Consider the following 22,541-nt stretch of genomic DNA (forward strand, 5'->3'; position numbering starts at 1 on the left):
TTATATAGCCGCAGCAATTTGCTACACCCTTGTTGTATACTGATACTCTATTCTGATAATAATTTTTATCCCAACAGTCATGGTGATTTACGGGGACGTTATGTAATTTTCCCTGATTTATGCATCTTAATGTCCTTTATATGTAATTGTAACTATTTGTATTACAATCATTAGTAAATTACACGCAATTACTCCTTTTTTGTCTTTATATATCAGTCTTTTGGAGTGTGCTGTCTCTGGGACATTCTGGTGGGTTAAATCATCCCCCTTACTAGTGTGACCCTCATGAGACCTTAAAGGGAAGGTATCGCGGTTTTTTATTTTTGTATTAAAAATAGTGATTATGAAATCAAATATTTCTAATACAAAATGAAAATCGCAGCTTATTTAGTTTTTATTTAATTCTTATTTTACTGGAGGCACTGGGGGCTGCCATGCTGGATTTGCTGTGTGTGTAACGACAGTAACTCATTCATTTATGGCAGCCCCTGTGCATAGAGAACAGTAGTCGGCATCCGACCCCATGCAGTACGTTACAGTGGGTGTCTGCTGTGACCTGGACGCGCCCCCTGGGCTGTCCAGATCACAGCAGAGGGAGGAGATCAGCGCCATTATTGTGGAGCTCACAGCGTGTGCTGTTTGCTCCACTTTACCCCTGTCAACCGCCGGGATGTGTGAGTACGGGCTGCCTCCCCTCCCCCCGTTACAGTCTCCGATGACATCCCATCCCTCCGTTCTCCCCAGCCCCTGCTCTGCCCCAGCTACTGCCGCCGCCCCTCCCCCCGCCGTCACCGTCTCCAATGACACCCCCCTCCCTCCGTTATCCCAAGCCCCCGCTCTGCCCGCCGCCGCAGCTCCCCCAGCTCTGCCCGCCGCCGCAGCTCCCCCAGCTCTTCCCGCCGCCACAGATCCCCCAGCTCTGCCCGCCGCCGCCGCTCCCCCCACTCTGCCTGCCGCAGCTGTGTGTGTGTGTGTGTGTGGGGCACAAGGTCCCCATCAGGGGTGATGTGTGTGTGTGTGTGTGTGTGGCGCACAAGTCCCATCAGGTGTGATGTGTGTGTGTGTGTGTGTGTGTGTGTGCGCGCGCCACTGCATGTGAGTACCTGTGTGTGTACCGGTGATACTGTCTGCTGAGCTGTGTATCTAATCCTATCCTGTGTGATACTGTCTGCAGGGCTGTGTATCTAATCCTATCCTGTGTGATACTGTCTGCATGGATGTGTATCTAATCCTATCCTGTGTGATACTGTCTGCTGAGCAGTGTATCTAATCCTCTCCTGTGTGATACTGTCTGCTGAGCTGTGTATCTAATCCTCTCCTGTGTGATACTGTCTGCTGAGCTGTGTATCTAATCCTCTCCTGTGTCATACTGTCTGCACGGCTGTGTATCTAATCCTCTCCTGTGTGATACTGTCTGCAGAGCTGTGTATCTAATCCCCTCCTATGTGATACTGTCTGCTGAGCTGTGTATCTAATCCTCTCCTGTGTGATACTGTCTGCTGAGCTGTGTATCTAATCCTATCCTGTGTGATGTCTGCAAAGCTGTGTATCTAATCCTCTGCTGTGTGATATGGTCTGCAGGGCTGTGTATCTAATCCTATCGTGTGATACTGTCTGTTGAGCTGTGTATCTAATCCTCTGCTGTGTGATATGGTCTGCTGAGCTGTGTATCTATTCCTATCCTGTGTGATACTCCTGCTGTCCTTGGTGACACTTTAGACATTTGTGGTCATCAACAAAATGGCTCTGCACTGTGTCCCTACATGTCATTCTCTGTTATCTGTTGTAAACACTCAGATTGGGAGGGGGAGGCGTGCCATCACACACAGGAGAGCAGACTCCGCCCACTTTACTGCATATGTAATGTGAGCTTTTTTTACAGTGGGATTTCTGTAGGATTTCAGCAGCTGCTCCCCCTAGTGTTACCGTGGAAAATATCAAACTTTTTATTTTTTATATATTTTGCTCAATTAAAAACAAATAATAATGTTTAAACAAAACATTAAAACATTATTACTTTACATTTTTTCAGTTATTGAATTTTTTTTTTTTGACGATACCTTCCCTTTAAGGTTTAACCATGAGGCTCTTTGTTTGGATATACGCTCCTAGCTTGGTCGGCTTCCCATAACTGGGTGACCCAGAGGTCGTCATGATGACCTCGGGGTTGCCTTAGCAGCAATTGGGCCTCTGCAATGACAATGCAGGGACACCGATCAGATGGAAGCGGGTGCGTACGCCATGTATCGCACTTTCCCCTGAGGAAGCCTCTCTTCTTAGTGGCGATACGCGTAGGGCTCTTACCTCACCCCTCATAGCTTGTTCATCTGACCCACTGGTGCTATTGCTCACAGGTTGTATTTGCTTTTTCATTGCTTTGTATTTACATAGCCTTGCTTTGCTCAGGATACATGGGGTATTGCACCCGCAATCTTAATGATTTTTATCCTTGTATCACTAAACAGTGTGTTTCTGTTGCCTCCTGTGTTTCCTATGGCACTATTTGTGTATCATGCTCAATCATGCTGACTTGATATAGTGAGGTCTAGCTGTTGTATCTGTAAGGGTATGAAGTTTTGGTGTCACATATATCTGGCACCTTGTGGATCCTTGTTGAGCTTTTTTAATTGATTTTACTGTGTGTTTATGTTTGTTTTCTTGGTGCTTTAAATAAAGTATTTTGTATTTTACATATTTATTTGGTGATCCCACTTTTTTGCACATCCGCTTTTTCCTTTTTGTTTTCCTTTATCTTTCCTGTGTATAAAAATAAGAGGAACCGCATGCAGCTTTTTTTTTTTTTAAAAAAAAATAAATAAATAATTTAAAAAACAGCATGCGATCCCCCCAATTTTGATACCCAGCCATGATAAAGCTGGACAGGTGGGGACTGGTATTCTCAGGCTGGGGAGACCCATGGTTATTGGGCCCCTCAGACTAAAAATAGCAGCCTGCAGCTGCTTAAAATTGTTGATGTTGAATGCATTAGATGAGACAATCCCAGCGCTGTACCCAGCTCTTCCCAATTGCCCTGGTGAGGTGGCATTCGGGGTAATAAGGGGTTAATCACAGCTGCCACTAAGCCAATTATTAATCTGTAAGTGAAAGTAAATAAAACACAAACAGACCAAGATCATGGAACATGACTGCCCACTCTGGACTTCACGCAGAGATTGAGCCTCAGTGATCATTGGTGACGTCAATAGAGTCGTGAAAGAAAGTGGGTTTCTTTGTATTTTATTCCATGTATTTTCGGTGTTTATTTCTTTTCACTTACAGATTAGTAATAGGATGGTCTCTTAGACCCTCAATACTACTAATCTAAGGCTTAGTGGCAGCTGTGAGCTGCAATTAACCCCTTATTGCCATCGCAACAGGGCAGTCGGAAAGAGCTGGGCAACGTTCTAGGATTGTTGCATTTAATGGATACAACAATTCTGAGCATTTTTAGGCTGGGGAGACAATAACCATGGGTCTCCCCAGCCTGAGAATATCAGCCCCCAGCTGTCCAGCTTTATGATGGCTGGGTACCAAAATTGTGAGGGACTGCACGCAGTTTTTTAAATTGTTTGTTTAAATAATTTTTTTAAAAGCCGCATGCGGCTCCTCTTATTTTGATACACAGCCAAGATAAGCGCACAGCTGGGGGCTGCAGCCTGTAGCCGTATGCTTTATCTGTGCTCGGTATCATAATATGGGGGGACCCTATGTCGTTTATTTTTAATTAATTTTTACTGTACTAAATATACCGCAGAGTGTCTGTGATTGAAAGCGTCAGGCGTGCTGTCACTCACCGTGGGGGCGCATCTGACTGCAACCAATCACAGATGCCGATGGGTGGTGGAAGCAGTGCATATGCATTGAAGGTGATGGAAATGAATGAGCAGCCAAGGAAGCAGTACCAGTTGCGCCGGAGCCTCAGTAAGTATGGTCACTTGCTTTTATTATTATTTTTTTTTTTCTTTATTTTTCCTTTTTATTGATTTTTTTTTTTTTGTATTACCAGAGTGCCGGCTCCATACCATTAGCTGGAATTCCCTGAGAATTCCGGACCAAGCACTCGGGTGGTACGTTTGAAGCCGTGTGGATCCGGACTTTTACACTCCTGGTCCACCCATCACTAATGAAGAGATCTAACTTATTATTGCCTTATACCAATATCACAACTCTTTTATGTAGTTTACATTTTTCATAGACTCATCTTCAATTTTTTTTCCATTTAAGTGTGTACAATTTTCCTGACCCATCAAGGATGGCTAGAAACAAGGGCAAGATGGCGGAGAGGATATTACACCTCACCCTAGAGATCCTCTTCCGGCTTACTGGAGAGGTGAGAGATTCTGATGACGTCACATTACATCATTCTTATCTATGGGAATAACAGATGGACAGAACTGGAGAGGTGAGGACTCTGGAAATGTCTGGAGTGAGATTTATTACTGTGTCTCTCCATAACCAGGATTACACAGTAGTGAAGAAGACCTCTAGTGAGCGCTGTCAGGCCCCTGTGTCTGAGGGATGGGGAAGACCCCTGAGCCCAATCACGGGGCCTCCACCTCACCCCCCGATACATGAGGACATCAATGACCAGAAGATCCTAGAACTCACCTACAAGATGATTGAGCTGCTGACTGGAGAGGTGACACTGATGGGAATGCTGGGACATTAAACAGTAACGCTATGAAGGGATCGGGGGTGACGGTATCATTGTATGTGTCAGGTTCATATAAGGTGTCAGGACGTCACCGTCTATTTCTCCATGGAGGAGTGGGAGTATTTAGAAGGACACAAAGATCTGTACAAGGACGCCATGATGGAGGTTCCCCGGCCCCTCACATCACCAGGTAATAGACAGGACTAAATACACACGGCCTATAATTATCTGTATGTAAGGAATGAATTCAGTCCCTGTATGTGTCTCCTCCAGTTCTATCCAGTAAGAGGACAACACCAGAGAGATGTCCCCGTCCTCTTCTCCCACAGGACTGTAAACAAGAAGATCCCGATGTTCCTCAGGATCATCAGGTAGATGGAGAGAAGGGGCCATGAAATCTCCCTATGATGTGTAGACGGCTGTGAAGGTCTTGTGCTCAGTCTTGTTTTATCCTCCAGTATTATATGTGTTATACTTGTGTAATGAGAGCGGTGGAGATGGCAGGATTAGAGCTGATCATAGATGGGACTTCTCCATCTGTCTGTGACTTTCACAATATGTGTTTCAGGGGGAAGATCTGCCCCATATTAATACTACAGAGACATATGTGAGGGGTGATGAGCGGAGTAAAGAGGAGATTCCTACAGATAACCGCCCAGGTGAGTAGTGACCACTAAATGCAGAGAAGTCACAGATTCTGCTCATCTTTGTTGTCGTTCTCTTCTTTTTTTCTTGTATATTTTTTCTCTTTCAGACAATATACATATTATGTATGGAGGAATATTGAAATAGAAATATCATTACTGTATATATGTAAAATACAGTTGGAATATGGGCAGAACATTGCTGTACATGAATGCGATTTATTTCTTTTCTTCATTATCTGCTGGCGGTGAAGAATTAAACATAACATCTCCCTGCTCTTATTTTCCTCTTTATCACTTGTATCACTGTCTAATACATCTATGGGAGCGTGTTGTGTGAATGAGTTGTGATTTCCCCTGTTTGTCTATATCTGTTGGATTCTACAACTCCTGTCCCGGCCCTCCTGTGGGGTGATGGAGAGGGGCTATTAGATCAGGGTTGTAAAGGAGCAGGGCTAAGAAGGTTGCCCAGACATCGTCACCATCAGGCTTGGTTTAGTTTTTCCTGCTGCCTCGTAGCTTTGTGTGGTCCACTGTTTCTTGATGTTGTTCTGGACTGCTGTCTGATGACATGACCGACCCAATGCTGCACAACATGGTTATGCCCTGTTTCTTTCTGTCTCAAATTTCATTATCATGTGGTTTACAGCCTGGTGCCACTCAGCATGGAGAAAGTTAAATTCTAGATGATTTGTTGCAGCTCTATCAGACACTAATGATGGTCTACAGTCAGTTCTAACTGTCAGACTTCCGGGATTTCCAGTTCTCTTTTGAAAGAGCTTGCCCTCGGTTAACATGGAGTTTGCTGTTCTGTTGCCCTACTTCCTGTCCAGCTGTTTAAAAGGCCGCCTCTAAGCTTAGTCCAGTGCCTGAGTATACTGCTTGCTGTGTACTCCTGCTTTGCTGCTCTTGGTTCCTGATTGACATTTTGGATCCTCCCGAAAAACAACCGACACCGACTTTGGACTTCACTCGGACTCATCAAGCTGTGCCCGGACTCCGTCTGCCGTCTTTGGTCAGCACTTCTGCCCTGTTCCTTCCGGTTCGTAACGACTCTGGACTCTCATCTCGTGCGGACATTTTTGGACTATACTTCTGGCCCTTTGTGTCCCGGCTGCTGCGCATTTAGGCCTTCTGGGGTGATTGCCAGACAGTCCCTGTATAGGGGTTCGCTCTTGGTGGTCTCCCTGGGGGAGTCCGGTGCGTGGTCCCGGGAATTCCCTTCGCTCCGATCCTGGAAGGTATTTCCGGTGTTTATTGTTCTACTGTGTTTTGTTCCGTTTATGTACATATCGTTGGTTACCTGTTATAAACATTTCTGCACCAAGAACTCGTCTCTGGTTGTCATTGCCCTAACGCAATCGAAATCCTCAGTACATACAATAGTATTACATTATACTCAGGCCATAAAAGGATTTCGCTGGGGCAATGACTGAGACACGAGTAGATCAGCTTTTTTCCATGATTAACTCCTTGCAGCAGGAGATGGAGGCGGTGCAGACTAAACTTAGAGATGTGGAGGCACAGCTGGGCCATGATCACCAGGTACTGGGTCCGGCTATTCAGGATTTGCAAGTCAGAGTGGAGGCTCAGGAAGCCGTCCCCACTACGTCCGTATCAGCTGCCGGTATGCCTAGGTTACCCCCATTCCGTTTCAGTGGTGATCGTAGTCAGTTTCGTGGATTTGTTAACCAGTGTATACTGTTTTTTGATGTACATGCTGATTATTACCGTTCTGACCGGTCAAAAGTGTTATGTATAATCATGTTATTAACCTCACGAGCACTGGCTTGGGCTAATCCTATGATAGAGAATCGGGATATCCGTTTAAATCACCTGGATGACTTTCTGACCGCAATGGCGCAAATGTTTGATGATCCGAACCGCCGTGCTACCGCTGAAGCGGCTCTCCTTTCCTTACGTCAGGGAAAGCGGTCTGTCGTTGAATACGCCACTGAGTTCAAGAGGTTAGTGGTAGACACTGACTGGTGAAACAATGCGTTATTGTCAGTTTTCAGAAAGGGTTTGTCCGGTACCATCAAGGACGAGTTAGCTCGTTCCGAATCTCCAGGGGATTTTGAACTGTTTCTCCAACACTGTGTGCGTATTGATACCCGCTTGACGGAACGTAGACAGGAAAAATGGGCAGCTGTAAACCGGGTAACCAACTTTGCGTTTCCTTCCAGAGAACCCGCTCTCAGGACGCCACGGGAGGCCGAGGACGTTCCTATGCAAGTGGACTCTCTGCAAAAGCGAGAGACCAACGAACGTCGTGAACACCGGCTCCGTGAGCGTTTGTGTTTCTATTGCGGTCAATCGGACCATTTCTTGATTGACTGCCCGAGACGTCCAAATCGCCCAAATAAGGTATTGGCAGCCATGGCAGAGTGTGACAACACGGACGCAGAGTCCGATATCTCTGAGGCAAGTGGACACCTGGATGCGGTATTTCCCTTGACTGTAATGTCAACATCACCTAAGGACTCAGAAGGGAAATACACCCATTGCTCGCTTCCCATTCAGATTCGGTGGGAGGGACAGTTAATACCTACATCTGCTATGATAGACTCTGGGGCAGGGGGTAATTTCATGGACTCTTCTTTTGCCAGGAAACACGGTATCCGGACTCAACAAAGATCCTCACCGGTTACCATGGAGACGGTAGACGGATCTCCGTTAGTTTCTGGACCAGTTGATCGGGCAACAGTACCCCTAGAATGTGTGATGAAGCCAGGTCAGCAGGAGACCCTTGTTTTCATGTTGATTTCTTCTCCCCATTTTCCGATTATTTTAGGAATTCCGTGGCTACGGTCTACAAATCCAGTCATCGATTGGGAGACTAAGGAAATATCCTTCCCACCGCAGAGTGGTCCGACCATTAGTCCAACTGTACCGGTTCCAGTAACACCGAATGTGGAGGGCACTGTACAGGTACCTGTTCTACCCCCGGTTTATCATGACTTCGCTGATATATGCGACAAAAGAAAAGCAGATCGGCTTCCCCCGCATAGACCGTATGATTGTCCCATAGACTTACTCCCAGGGGCGGAGATCCCGTTTGGTCATGTCTACCCGTTGGCGGCACCTGAGCTAGAAGCACTAAAGGATTACATCGATGAAAGTCTAGCCAAGGGATTTATTCGCCCTTCTACCTCACCAGCAGGGGCACCCATCTTTTTCGTGAAAAAGAAAGAGGGGACTCTGAGACCTTGTATTGACTACCGGGAACTAAATAAGATAACCATCCGGAACCGGTATCCGTTACCGTTGATTCCTGAGCTATTGGAGAGAGTCCAACAGGCAAAGATATTCACTAAATTGGATCTCCGTGGGGCATATAATCTACACCGCATACGTCCCGGAGACGAGTGGAAGACAGCGTTCAGATGTCGGTATGGACACTATGAGTATCTAGTGATGCCTTTTGGACTTTGTAACGCTCCTGCGGCTTTCCAACACCTAGTCAACGATATTTTTAGGGATATAATGGACCAATTCATGGTGATTTACTTGGATGATATCTTGATCTTTTCTGATTCCCTACAGGAACACCAGGAGCACGTCAAGACAGTACTTACCCGTCTGAGGGATAACCACCTGTACATTAAACTGGAGAAGTGCGAATTCCATTGCTCACAAATACAATTTTTAGGATATGTCATCTCTCCTCAGGGACTGAACATGGAGTCTGGCAAGATACAAGCAATTCTAGACTGGCCGGAACCGGGAAACATCAAGGAGGTACAACGCTTTGTCGGTTTTGCCAACTTTTACCGACGCTTTATCCGTAACTTTTCAGAGATCGTCCGTCCCATCACTCTGTTAACCAAGAAAGGACAGAAGTTTGTGTGGTCCGCCCAGGCCCAGGAAGCTTTCAATCGTCTCAAGGTTTGTTTTACCTCAGCGCCAATACTAGTACACCCGAATCCCGCACTCCCCTTTATTGTGGAAGTCGACGCTTCCGATTATGCATTAGGGGCTATCCTTTCCCAAAGGACTGGGGACAAGAGTCTCTTGCATCCGTGTGCTTTCTTTTCTCGCCGGTTGTCCCCTGCAGAAAGGAACTATGACATTGCGGACAAGGAATTGTTGGCGATTATTTCAGCTTTTAAGGAATGGAGACACCACTTACAGGGAGCTGCGCAGCAAGTGATAGTACTCACAGATCATCGTAACCTGGAATTTCTTAAGTCTGCCAGGTGCCTGTCTCCACGGCAAGCCCGTTGGAGCTTATTCCTTAATCAATTCAATTTTATCGTTACATACCGTCCAGGTTCACGTAATGGGAAAGCCGATGCCTTGTCCCGAATCCACGCCATGGACTCCGTGCCTGGAACCCCGTCTCAGACCGTGTTATCAGATGCCAATTTCGTTGGAGTAATCCAGGACCAGGACTTGTGGAAGGACATCAAGCTGGCCTATGATGGTGACGTATTTCTTGCTGCCCCCCCGAATGATGTGACTCTTGTTCTTCGGAATGGTGTGTGGTTGAGAGAGCGACGTATTTATGTCCCGGAGGCCGTAAGACTTCGGGTTCTCAAGTTGGTCCATGACTCCGTGTTGGCTGGTCATAGGGGGTACAGAAGACGCAGGAATTTCTGAGCCGTTTTTTCTGGTGGCCTACCTGTTTAAAGGATGTAAAGGACTATGTCCACTCATGTGTGGTTTGTGCCCGGTGCAAGGTCCCTCGTGTGGCTCCTACGGGACTCCTCCAACCGTTACCCGTTCCATCTCGCCCTTGGGGATCCATCTCAATGGATTTTATTGTGGAGTTGCCAGTCTCAGGCGGTCACAATACCATTTTAGTGGTGGTGGATCGGTTGACAAAAGCTGCTCACTTTATTCCGTGTACCGGTCTTCCCTCAGCCGCAGAGACAGTGGATTTGGTTATCCAGAACATATTCCGATTGCATGGGGTACCAGATGAGAGAATCTCTGACCGGGGCGTGCAGTTCACGTCCAAGTTCTGGAAGGGGTTTTGTTCGGCACTCCAGATTGATGTCTGTTTATCTTCTGCATACCATCCTCAGACAAATGGGCAAACCGAACGGACTAATCAAACCCTGGAACAGTACCTTCGATGTTATGTCAGCCATCTGCAGGACGATTGGTTGAAGATGCTTCCTTTGGCGGAGTTCTCGTATAACAACACTCAGAGCAGCTCCACTAAGGTAACGCCCTTTTTCGCTAACTTGGGTTACCATCCGAATGTTTTGCCTAGGTCACCGGTTGCGGTTTCGGTGCCAGTGGTGGAGGACAGATTGACGGAGCTACGACAGAATCTGGAGGTTCTAAAGGACACTGTGGCTTCGGCTCAGGAGCGTTACAAAAGGTCGGCAGACACTCACCGGAAACAGGCACCCATGTACAAGGTAGGGGACTCGGTGTGGTTATCCACCAAAAACCTGAGATTGGGTGTTCCTTCGCAGAAGCTGGGACAGAAATTCATCGGTCCGTTTAAGATCACCGGGATCGTGAGCCCTGTGGCCTGTCGGCTGCGGTTGCCGCACCATTTAAAGGTACACCCGGTCTTTCATGTTTCTCTCCTCAAACCCGTTTCCCCTAATACGTTTCATGGTCGAGTCGTGCCTCCTCCTCCGCCTGTGATGGTTGACGGCGAGGAGCAGTTCGTGGTTGAGGACATTATTGACTCCCGGCTCCATCGTAATCGGCTTCAGTATCTGGTACGTTGGCAGGGGTACTCCCCCGAGGACGATTCCTGGGAACCCGTGGGTAACATTCGTGCGCCCCGGAAGGTTGCTCAGTTTCATCGGCGGTACCCGGACAAGCCAGGCCCTGATCCGTCCTGAGGCCGTTTCTGGGGGGGGGAGTACTGTCAGACTTCCGGGATTTCCAGTTCTCTTTTGAAAGAGCTTGCCCTCGGTTAACATGGAGTTTGCTGTTCTGTTGCCCTACTTCCTGTCCAGCTGTTTAAAAGGCCGCCTCTAAGCTTAGTCCAGTGCCTGAGTATACTGCTTGCTGTGTACTCCTGCTTTGCTGCTCTTGGTTCCTGATTGACATTTTGGATCCTCCCGAAAAACAACCGACACAGACTTTGGACTTCACTCGGACTCATCAAGCTGTGCCCGGACTCCGTCTGCCGTCTTTGGTCAGCACTTCTGCCCTGTTCCTTCCGGTTCGTAACCACTCTGGACTCTCATCTCGTGCGGACATTTTTGGACTATACTTCTGGCCCTTTGTGTCCCGGCTGCTGCGCATTTAGGCCTTCTGGGGTGATTGCCAGACAGTCCCTGTATAGGGGTTCGCTCTTGGTGGTCTCCCTGGGGGAGTCCGGTGCGTGGTCCCGGGAATTCCCTTCGCTCCGATCCTGGAAGGTATTTCCGGTGTTTATTGTTCTACTGTGTTTTGTTCCGTTTATGTACATATCGTTGGTTACCTGTTATAAACATTTCTGCACCAAGAACTCGTCTCTGGTTGTCATTGCCCTAACGCAATCGAAATCCTCAGTACATACAATAGTATTACACTAACTTTGGTAGTATGCATGCCTGCAGGAATTGTGGAGAGTCCCAAAACAACTCCAATCTATACTTCCTGTTCAAAACCATTCTATGTCTAGTCAATCCTCTTAGTCTGGTGTCGTAAAATGGGTTGGTTGGCATTAGGTCTGTAAATTATCAATGTCCCAGTCAGTTCTTCTAGTTTAGAGTGGTAATGTGGGAAGCACCAGGAAAGATATCCTATCCGAATGCGAAGCTCCCACTCAAAGTTCCACCTGCTCAGAAGCAAACTGTATGGGTTTCGTCTAGAGCAGGGTTCCCCAAATCCAGTCCTCAAGGCCCACCAACAGTGCATGTTTTCAGGATTTCCTTAGCATTGCACGGGTGTTGGAACCAGCACCTGGGCAGGTAATTACATTAACACCTGTGCAATACTAAGGAAATCCCAAAAACCTGCACTGTTGGTGGGCCTTGAGGACTGGAGTTGGGGACCTCTCGTCTAGTGTTTCATCCACCGTAGACACCGTTAAGGGACTTTGGAGGCGTCGAACAGGGATCTGGTACTGATCCATCACAGCCTGTTGAATGCCATTCCCAGCAGATCAGGAATCTAGGTGAACTGTCTCTGAATACCGTTATGAAATATGGATATGGGCAGGGACAACAAGGATTTGTTCTCGCCAAGGGTGACCCTTTCCTACTGACCCTAGGAAAAATGGTGCTGGCCTCAAAGGACAAGCATGGATGAAGTTTTCTGCACTTCTGCAGTAGAAACACAGGCCCATGGCTAGACAATTGTCTTGACGTTGCTGGGACATCTTGATATGGTCAATTTGCATGGGTTCAGGAGCAGAAGCAGCAACTGGAAACTGAGAACCCAGCGGCCTCTGCAGGGATGAAGACAGGCGAACAGGTTCTGTTTCTTGTGCCACCTCCTTAGATCTCTCATGGAACCTGAGGTCGACCTGCGTAGCCAAGCAAATCAGGTCATCCAGAGTAGCGGGAATATCACGACCTTCCAGTACATCCTTAATCATCCTGGATAAACCTTCCCAAAAGGTGGCCGCCAATGCCTGGTTATTCCATCCAAGTTCGAAGGAGATGGTGCGGAGCTGAACTGCATACTGACTGACAGTGTGGACACCCTGCCGTAACTGCAGAAGAGAGGACACAGCAGAGGCGACATGACCTGGCTCATCGAACACTTTCCAGAAGGCCTCCATGAAGTGCAGGCAAAGAAAGAGTGTTAGAGCCGGCGGAGTCCATGGCCTACACCAACTGTAACGCTCGCCAGTGTTGAGGCGAGCAGAAGTAAGAGTGGACCCACTAGACCACAGGGGGACCCTGGGCTTAACCTGACGTGGGAGGGACTTAACTGAGCAACCACTGTGGGTCGACACCAGATGCCACTCCATGGGCAGTGTCCGGGACTGTGGCAGCTAACCCCCAGGGCAGGTAATGAAGGGACGGACACATGAGCAGGTGGGTACAGTCTCTGGTACAGCCAAGATGGCTGAGGGAAACAGAGCAGCTGAAACAGACAGGTATGGTGTGCACAGGTCCCAGGAGCACGAGGCGGAGCAGCACATGGACCGATGTGGTGATGTGGGGGAAGAAGCTGTCTGGCTGCGGTGGTAAGTGAGTCGATGTCTCTGCTAGGAAGAGGCAGGGTAGTTCAGGGACGCTGGCGCTACCTGTCGTTTGTGTTTTACACTGACTTATCTTCAATCTTGCTTTTCATTTAGGTTTCTACACTTTTCCTGAATTGTCAAGGATGGATAGGGACAGAGACAAGATGGCGGAGAGGATATTACACCTCACCCTAGAGATCCTCTTCCAGCTTACTGGAGAGGTGAGAGATTCTGATGACGTCACATTACATCATTCTTATCTATGGGAATAACAGATGGACAGAACTGGAGAGGTGAGGACTCTGGAAATGTCTGGAGTGAGATTTATTACTGTGTCTCTCCATAACCAGGATTACACAGTAGTGAAGAAGACCTCTAGTGAGCGCTGTCAGGCCCCTGTGTATGAGGGATGGGGAAGACCCCTGAGCCCAATCACGGGGTCTCCACCTCACCCCCCGATACATGAGGACATCAATGACCAGAAGATCCTAGATCTCACCTACAAGATGATTGAGCTGCTGACTGGAGAGGTGACACTTCTGGGAATGCTGGGACATTATACAGTAACGCTATGAAGGGATCGGGGGTGACGGTATCATTGTATGTGTCAGGTTCCTATAAGGTGTCAGGACGTCACCGTCTATTTCTCCATGGAGGAGTGGGAGTATTTAGAAGGACACAGAGATCTGTACAAGGACGTCATTATGGCGGTTCCCCAGCCCCTCACATCACCAGGTAATAGACAGGACTAAATACACACGGCCTATAATTATCTGTATGTAAGGAATGAATTCAGTCCCTGTATGTGTCTCCTCCAGGTCTATCCAGTAAGAGGACAACACCAGAGAGATGTCCCCGTCCTCTTCTCCCACAGGACTGTAAACAAGAAGACCCCGATGTTCCTCAGGATCATCAGGTAGATGGAGAGAAGGGGCCATGAAATCCCCCTATGATGTGTAGACGGCTGTGAAGGTCTTGTGCTCAGCCTTGTTTTATCCTCCAGTATTATATGTGTTATACTTGTGTAATGAGAGCGGTGGAGATGGCAGGATTAGAGCTGATCATAGACTTCTCCATCTGTCTGTGACTTTTACAATATTTGTTTCAGGGGGAAGATCTGCCCCATATTAATACTACAGAGACATATGTGAGGGGTGATGAGCGGAGTAAAGAGGAGATTCCTACAGATAACCGCCCAGGTGAGTAGTGACCACTAAATGCAGAGAAGTCACAGAATGTCACAAGTAACCCTAATTTGGAAATTACACCTTTCAAGGAATTTATTCAAATGTGTGGTGAGCAGGTTGATCCCCCCAGGTGTTTCACAGAATTTTATAACGTTGACCCGTGAAAATAAAAAAAAATCTAATTTTTCCCACAAAAATGCTGTTTTAGCTCCAAATTTTTTTTTCACAAGGGTAAAAGGAGAAAACTCACCATACAATTTCATGTGCAATATCTCCTGAGCGCAGGGATACCTCATGGGTAATGGAAAACTTCTGTTTGGGCATACGTGAGGGGGTTAGAAGGGAAGGAGCACCATTTTGGCTGTAATAGATTACTGACGCCATGTCACATATGAAGAGAACTATATGCCAAAACAGCCGAACCCCTCCCCCACAAGTGAACCCATTCTGGAAACTATTCCTCTCAAGGAATTCATCTTGGGGTGTTGTGAGTAATTTTAATCATCAGGTGATTGACGGAATAACATTGGGCTGTAAAAATAAACAATTACCATTTTTTTCAACTAAAATGTTGCTTTGGTACCAAAGTTTTCATTTTTAAAAGAGTATTAGGAGAAAACGGACCTTACAATTTGTTACACAATTTCTCCTGAGTTCGCCAATACCCTACATGTGGTCGAAAACTACTTTCGAGGCACCGTGCAAAGCTGAGAAGGGAAAGCGTGCCATAATGGACTTTGCTGTAATGGTTTGTGGGTGTCATGTCACATTGGCAAAGTCCCTGAGGTGCGAAATCAGCAGAAATCCCCCCACAAGTGACCCCATTTTACAAACTGCACCCCCCTCAATGAATTCAGCTAGGGGTGCAGTGAGCATATTGGTGTGTCACAAAACCTTATACTATTGGGCAGTGAATAAAAAATAATTACATTTTTTACCATTAAATTTTGGGGTTTTTTTAACTCCAGATTTTCAAATTTTGCAAGGGGAATGGGTATAAAAAGGCCCTGATAATGTGTTAATCAATTTCTCTTGAATGCACCCCCACAGGTGACTGTACAGTATTGTTTGGCCACACGTTAGGTCGTGGGAGGGGAGGAGCGACACTTAACTTTTGGAGCACAGATTTTCTTAGAATAGTTTGTAGACTCTATTTGTAGAGCCCCTAAGTGCCAGAACAGCAGAAACCCCCTCGAGTGACCAAATTTAGGAAATTGCACCCCTATGGGAAGTCACCTAGAAGTAAACTATTTTGTCTCTGGAAAACACCCATGGAGTCAAGCGCAGTAAATTTTGCCAAATTAAAAATTACATATAAACCCTTGTCATGCCCAGTACACTGTAGTGCCTGAACATTGTGCCCAGCTCAAGCTTCTGGAGACACACAACCCGTAAATTAAGTGGGATCTCCTCACTAAAACAAAGCCAACCATGTGGACATTAACTGTGATTTAGGCACATTATGGTGCTCAAAAGGGAGGGGAACATTTAGATTTCGGAGCACAGATATTGCTGGATTTTTATTTTGGGAGGAGCCATAGCATTTTTCCAGAGCCTTTGTGCTACCAGTAACGTGGAAGCCCCCTATATTTCTGTTAACAGATAACAGACCTGAGTGGTCACGTTTGGGTTTTTGTTTTTTTTTTGTGGGTTTAGTTGAATGCTATTGGGGGCAATTTGAGGTACAGGAACAGTTCACATTTATCCTGTGCTCTAAACTGGGCTCTTACATTTCAGTTTATATCTACAGCACATCTCCGAATTACGTGATTCAGTTGAAACCCCCAACAGATCCATTCACTAATGAGGCAGCAGAGTTACTACGGAAGACTCTGTTTGGCCTCTGTTCAGCAGTGTCTTTCTTTTCAAAGTTGTACAAATCTGTTCTTGACCCACTTTTCTGCACGCCTAAAAAGATGGCCAACACCGCACCACAGGCCAGACAGGAGTTCAGTGACCTCCTCTGCCTCATTACAATGATTTTTTTTCCATTAAGTTGTCTAAATCACAGATTTCAAATATTTACACATAATCACCAGTGTAAGCGCTCAGCGTAGAGCGCAGGATAAATGCGAGCTGAGCCTTACTGCAATCTTTGGGAGACAGAATAAACAAATCAACAACAGTTCAAGAATTGGCTTTATTACTATTTTTTATGTTGTTCACCTTGGTACAAGTTATTAGGCTGCTTTATTCCTCAGGTCAGTACAATTACAGCAATACCAGATTTGTTTAGTTTTTTTTAGGCTTGGCGACTATGCTTTTTTTTTTTTGTTACAAAATAAAGGGGGGGTTTTTTGCCTCACCAAACTTTGAAAGCAATACTTTTTGTGTTTGTCTGTCAGTAGAGACATGTTTTATGCAGGATGAGTTGGAGTTTTTATTGGTACGATTTCGAGTCACATAATATTTTTTTTCAATCGCTTTCTATTCCACTTTTTGTGAGGCAGAATCAAGAAGAAACAGTAATTGGGTTTTTTTTGTTTGATTTTTTTTTTTTTTTTTACGCCGGTTATCCTGTCATAAAAGTGATGACCGTTTTATTCTTCGGATCAGTACGATTACAGCAATACTATATTTATATTTTTTATTTGTTGCCGTTTTTACACCATAAAAACAATTTTTCTCCAAAAGTTTTGTTTCTGTATTGCTGTATTCCGAGAGAGCTATAGCTTTTTTTTTTTTCCTCTGACAGCTGTGTAGTGGCTTCCTATTTTTGTGGGACAAGATGTTTTCAGTCATACCATTTTTATTTAATTATGACATCTGATCGCTTTTTATTCATGCTGAAAAGACAGTTTTTGCTAGGTCTTTTGTATATTTTTTTCCCTGTGCTCACTGAAAGAGTTAATTAGTGTAACAGTTTTATAGATCAGGTTGTTCCGGACCTAGCGATATCAAACGCGTGTGTTTTTTTTTTTTTTTGTTTTTTTTTGTTTTTTTTGTTTTTACATAAATATACATATTTATTGATCTATTTTTTTCGTTTTTTATTTTCTAATTTATTTATTTACTTATTTTTTTAATTTTTACAATTTTTAACTTTTTTTTTTAACTTAGTCCCTGTATGGGACATTAGTAGAGATGAGCAGACCCGAACAGTAAAGTTCAGTGTTCGTACCGAAAAACATGTGTTCGACTTTAGGCGCTTTACGTACGCGGACCACTATGAGACTCGCACTGGGGGTAAAAACAGTGTTACCTGATTTAATATTTACAAAGAAAAAAAATAAGAAATAACCCCACCCTCCCCCGGAAGTTCATTGTTTATGGTTGGCTGCATGTGGGTCGAGAGCCGAACTGCATAATCAGTGACTTCCAATGAAATTCCCGTCAAGTCCAGGTCCAGAACTGAACTTTAAATAAAGTTTGGCTGAGTCCGCCGAATCTGAACTTCAACGGCTTTGTTCATCTCAAGACATTGAATTTTATTATTCTGATCCCTGGTATGTATTGCAGTGCACCAACATTGCAATGTATTATACCTGTCAGTGAGACACTGACAGAAGCCTCTTAGACTATGCTCCAGGCATGGTCTAAGAGGCTTGCCTTAGCTGGCTGATCGTCATCATGACTTAGTTTTCCTATGGCAATGATCAGGCTTCCATGACTATGTCACGAGGGTCCCATTCGAGTGGGAGAGGGAGCGCTAAATGATGCATTCGCTGTTGACTGCGGTACTTAGGGGGTTAAACATCCAGGAGCAGCCCGGGGACTGTCCCTGGCTGTGATAACTAGAGCTCGGCTATCACTTACATTGATCTCTTGGCGGCGATCATGCAGGCACAGCTTTTGTGCCCTGAGAAATTGCCATTACATATCTATACATCATCGGTCGGGAACTCATATTTGACTATGCCTTACAGGTAGGTCAAATGTTGTGAAATGGGTAAATCTGAAAATTGTGACCTACATTTGTGATACTAAAGAAAGTTTATTCTTGGCAGCTGACTATATTTGGAACCAAGAAGGACATCAAATATCTTTAGATTTTAAAGCAAGTCATGAAGGATTGACACAAGATACATTTGAAAAGCACACCATTATCCCAGATGAAAACAAAGCCTTTCAGAGTAAAGATCCATCATCTTACCCTATTCTGTTGGTTCTATCTTCATCGCAAATTGCTCAGCAAAATCAAAACGTTCATACAGCAATAAAGCCATATTCATGTTCGGAGTGTGGGAAAAGCTTCCACTATGACTTCGATCTTATAAGACATCAGCACATTCACAGAGTTGAGAAGCCATATTCATGTTCAGAATGTGGGAAATGTTTTAAGCATAAAGCAAGTTTTGTTCAGCACCAAATAAAACACACTGGGGAGATGCCTTTTTCATGTTCAGTATGTGGAAAATGTTTTGGCAGTAAATCAAATCTTGGTAAACATCAGAGAGTTCACACAGAAGAGAAGCCATTTTCATGTTCTAAATGTGGAAAATCGTTCAAACGAAAGACAGAAGTAGTTGAACACCAAAAAGGTCACACAGGGGAGAGGCCGTATTCATGTTCAGAATGTTGGAAATGTTTTAGGAATAAATCAAATCTTGCTAAACATCAGAGAGTTCACACAGGAGAGAAGCCGTATTCATGTCCTAAATGTGGGAAATCATTCAAACGAAAGGCTGATGTAGTTGAGCATCAAAGAAGTCACACAGGGGAGAAGCCGTTTTCATGTTCAGAATGTGGGAAATGTTTTACCCAGAAATCAAATCTTACTAAACATCAGAAAATTCACACAGGAGAGAAGCCATTTTCATGTTCTGAATGTGGGAGATTTTTTGGCCAGAAATCAAATTTGCTTGCACATCAAAGAGTTCACACGGGGAAAAGTCATTTTCATGTTCAGAATGTGGGAAATCTTTTCAAAAGAAGGGAAATTTAGTTGCCCATCAGAGAATTCACACAGAGTAGAAGCCATTTTCAAGCTTAGAATGTGGAAAATATTTTACCAAGAAATCACATATTGATACATATAAGAGAGTTCAAACAGAGGAGAAGCCATATTCATGTTCTGAATGTGGGAAATCTTGTTCTTAACAATCAGATCTTGATAAACATCACAGGAGTCACGGAGGGAAGATGCCTTTTTGATGTAGTGCATGTAGACATTGCTTCATGCACAACTCAGGTCTAATTGCACTTCAAGGATCCCACAGTGTAAAACAGTCATGTGCAGAATGGGATGAAATGTTTTATCCACAAATCACTTCTTAGACATCAAAGAACTCAGACATACCTGGTGTATCCATAATAACCACACCTTAAAGTTGTTGTGCCGCTTTCCTTTCTTATGGCAAATCTCACATTTATGCTCTTCAAGCCAAATTTCCAATTTTTTTTCTTTTTAAATGTTTGGATAGCTTTTTTAACGCTCTGGAATGAAATGATTGACAACAAGGAGACATTATAATGGTTTAGTCTTTTCCTGACATCCAGTGCAGACATTCTGTGGATTTGTTGTAAGGTGAACACATTGGAATTACCGGATGTGAGCCCACCAAGGCTTCTCGTTGATTATAGTATTCTACAAATGAACATGATGATAAAAATGTCACTATTGTTTAAGGCTTTTCGGAAACAAATCCCAAATCTCAAAGCTTCTACGTTGATTACAATTTTCACTTTGTTTTAGAAGGATGATTTACTATTTGTTTTATGTTTGTGTAGTATTTACTATATTATAATTAGGTGGGGTTTTTTTAATTGTTTTCTAATTGTTATCATTTAATAAAGTTTTCTGATTTGTTGTTATAGCTCGTTGTTGAGTTATTTTTAGTTAACATTCTGGATATTTTCAATCTTTAAATCCTTTGCAGAATTTTGTTGGGTTTTATTTTAACCCATTAAGGACCGAGTTTTTATTTTTATATTTTTGTTTTTTCTTGCCTTCCTCGAAGAACCATGACTTTTTATTTTTCAGCTGACATATCCTATGGAGTCTTATTTTGCTGTACTGTTTGAGTTGTACTTTTGAATGACACCATCCAGTAGTAAGAATAGTTTTATGAGATCTAAGAGTACATGCCCACAATCAGTACTCACTGTGTCCTGGATGCAGCGGGTCCTGACCTGCGGGGCCACGAGTCTCCTCCGCAGGAGATTTCAGGAAACCACAGCTGCTCGTACCCACGATCAGGGTTCGGTGCGCTGCGGTCTCTCGCTTGTGTTCTCTCTACGGAGGATGCATGCAAATTCACAGAAAACAATTTACATGCTGCGGTCTGGAAAGACGCTCCGCAGGTCAGAGTTTGCTGTGGAAAAAACAAGCGCAGTGTGCACGGGATTCTAGAAATCCATCCACTATGCTTGTACTCTTACAAGGCAGCATTTTGTACGCAGCGAAAAGACACTACATACAAAACACTGCAAACACTGATCGTGGGCATGCACCCTTACAATTTTCTTGGGTCCATTTGTCAGGCAGAATTGCATCTGGTTGAATTCAATAAATCCTATGAAAGGAAGAATAAGACTGTGTTCTCTATGGTAAGGTGAAGGTCTCTTGATAGATTTGCGCACTAGAAATAAAATTACCTTTACATTTTATAAGACGCACCAGATTATAAGACGCACCCCAAATTTAGAGGAAAAAAAAATATGGGGCCGTCTTATAATCCTGTAGTGTCTTACTGGAGGGGGGCGGCGTCACTGGAGGCAGAGGAGGTGGTGGAGTAGGGTGATGCGGCGGACAGTGCAGCGGGTGTCCCAGATGCTCGCTGTGGGCACTGTGAGGCAGGAGTAGCATTCACAAACTGTTGGCGGTGCAGGGCTTCAAAGAAATGGAGCTTGGAGTCGGCGCGTGCGTAGCTGGAGCTCTTGGCTCAATAAGAAGTCGAGAGCTCATCTGCGCAAGCGCCATCTCTGGGTGCCATTTTCCTTAAGTCCGCGTCAGGGAGATCAATAGGCCGGAGGTGGAGCGTGCACAGATGAAATCTTGAGCCGAGAGCTCCATTTGCACACGCGCCAACTGCGGGTGACTTTATTTGAAGCCTGCACTGCCGTCATTTTCAGAATGGCGGCCTCTGCCTCACAGCTCGTAGCACAGCACACCACCCGCAATATGCCCCTAGCACAGCATACCACCACAGCACAACGCCCGCAGCATCTCCTCTGCCTCCTATGACCCCTAGTTACCACTCCTGGTAAGCTACATTCAGATTAGAAGACGCACTCATCATTTTCCACCCAAAGTTTTGGGAGGAACAGTGTGTCTTGTAATTCGAAAAATATGGTACATTATTGTAAATTTGTTGCGAAATGACCGCTCCCTTTTGTAAAGCTCAACCCACTTTTCAGAAATGTGTACCCTCGTGCAAAACGTTTCACTTTTAGACTTTAATGTTTCATTTGTACATTTGGAGGTGCATATCTGAGATATCTGCGGATTTTTTTTTTTTTTTATGACTTCTTTTCTTGAGGCAAAATGCATTTGTTTATTAATTTTTCAAATTTAATCTTTTTCTTGACCCAAATCTTCTGTAGTTAATGCATCTGAAGATTCTCAAAACTGAGTGCAGTACTGTGCAAAAGTTTTGACTCCTCAGTCCAAAGCGTGTAATGACCCAGAAGGAGCCATTACAAAAGTTTGTGCATTCATAGGAGTCTGTGGAATAATTTATGGTTTGGTGTATTGCCTAGTGTCATTGTCAAATTAAATTTAAGTTGTTGCTCTGTAATACCACTGGAGACCAGCAGGTGGTGGTATAAGGGTTTGCTGTGTTCTACAATGTCTCATCAATATCCTCTACAGCCTGGTCACTATGCTAACCAGGAAGAGTTGACAGATGAGACAAACCGAGCTTGAAGTGATGAGGTGTCACGGGGGTGTACGGATGGAACAGTGGCTTCTAGGCTGACCCTAAGACTGGGGCCCATGTGCTGTTACTTATCTCAAAGGTAGACTTAATGGTAGCCTAGGTTCGAGCCTCCAACGTGGCCCTATCTCCTATCTAAGCCTTAAT

The 22,541-nt window shown here is 44.9% G+C and overlaps 1 protein-coding gene across 1 annotated transcript in view; it reads left to right on the forward strand.

Moving 5' to 3' along the window:
• The window catches only part of LOC142313139 (uncharacterized), a 165,098-nt gene extending 144,830 nt beyond the window's left edge, over positions 1 to 20,268 (forward strand). The window contains exons 12-16 of the mRNA XM_075352126.1: positions 13,750 to 13,920; positions 14,002 to 14,125; positions 14,209 to 14,306; positions 14,499 to 14,589; positions 18,525 to 20,268. Coding sequence (XP_075208241.1) covers positions 13,750 to 13,920; positions 14,002 to 14,125; positions 14,209 to 14,306; positions 14,499 to 14,589; positions 18,525 to 19,462 — 1,422 coding nt within the window. The 3' untranslated portion in view covers positions 19,463 to 20,268. The remainder of the gene's footprint in view (positions 1 to 13,749; positions 13,921 to 14,001; positions 14,126 to 14,208; positions 14,307 to 14,498; positions 14,590 to 18,524) is intronic.
• The last annotated feature ends 2,273 nt before the right edge of the window (positions 20,269 to 22,541 follow it).

The sequence above is a fragment of the Anomaloglossus baeobatrachus genome, chromosome 5 (genome assembly GCF_048569485.1).
Source record: "Anomaloglossus baeobatrachus isolate aAnoBae1 chromosome 5, aAnoBae1.hap1, whole genome shotgun sequence".
NCBI classification, from domain to species: Eukaryota; Metazoa; Chordata; class Amphibia; order Anura; family Aromobatidae; genus Anomaloglossus; species Anomaloglossus baeobatrachus.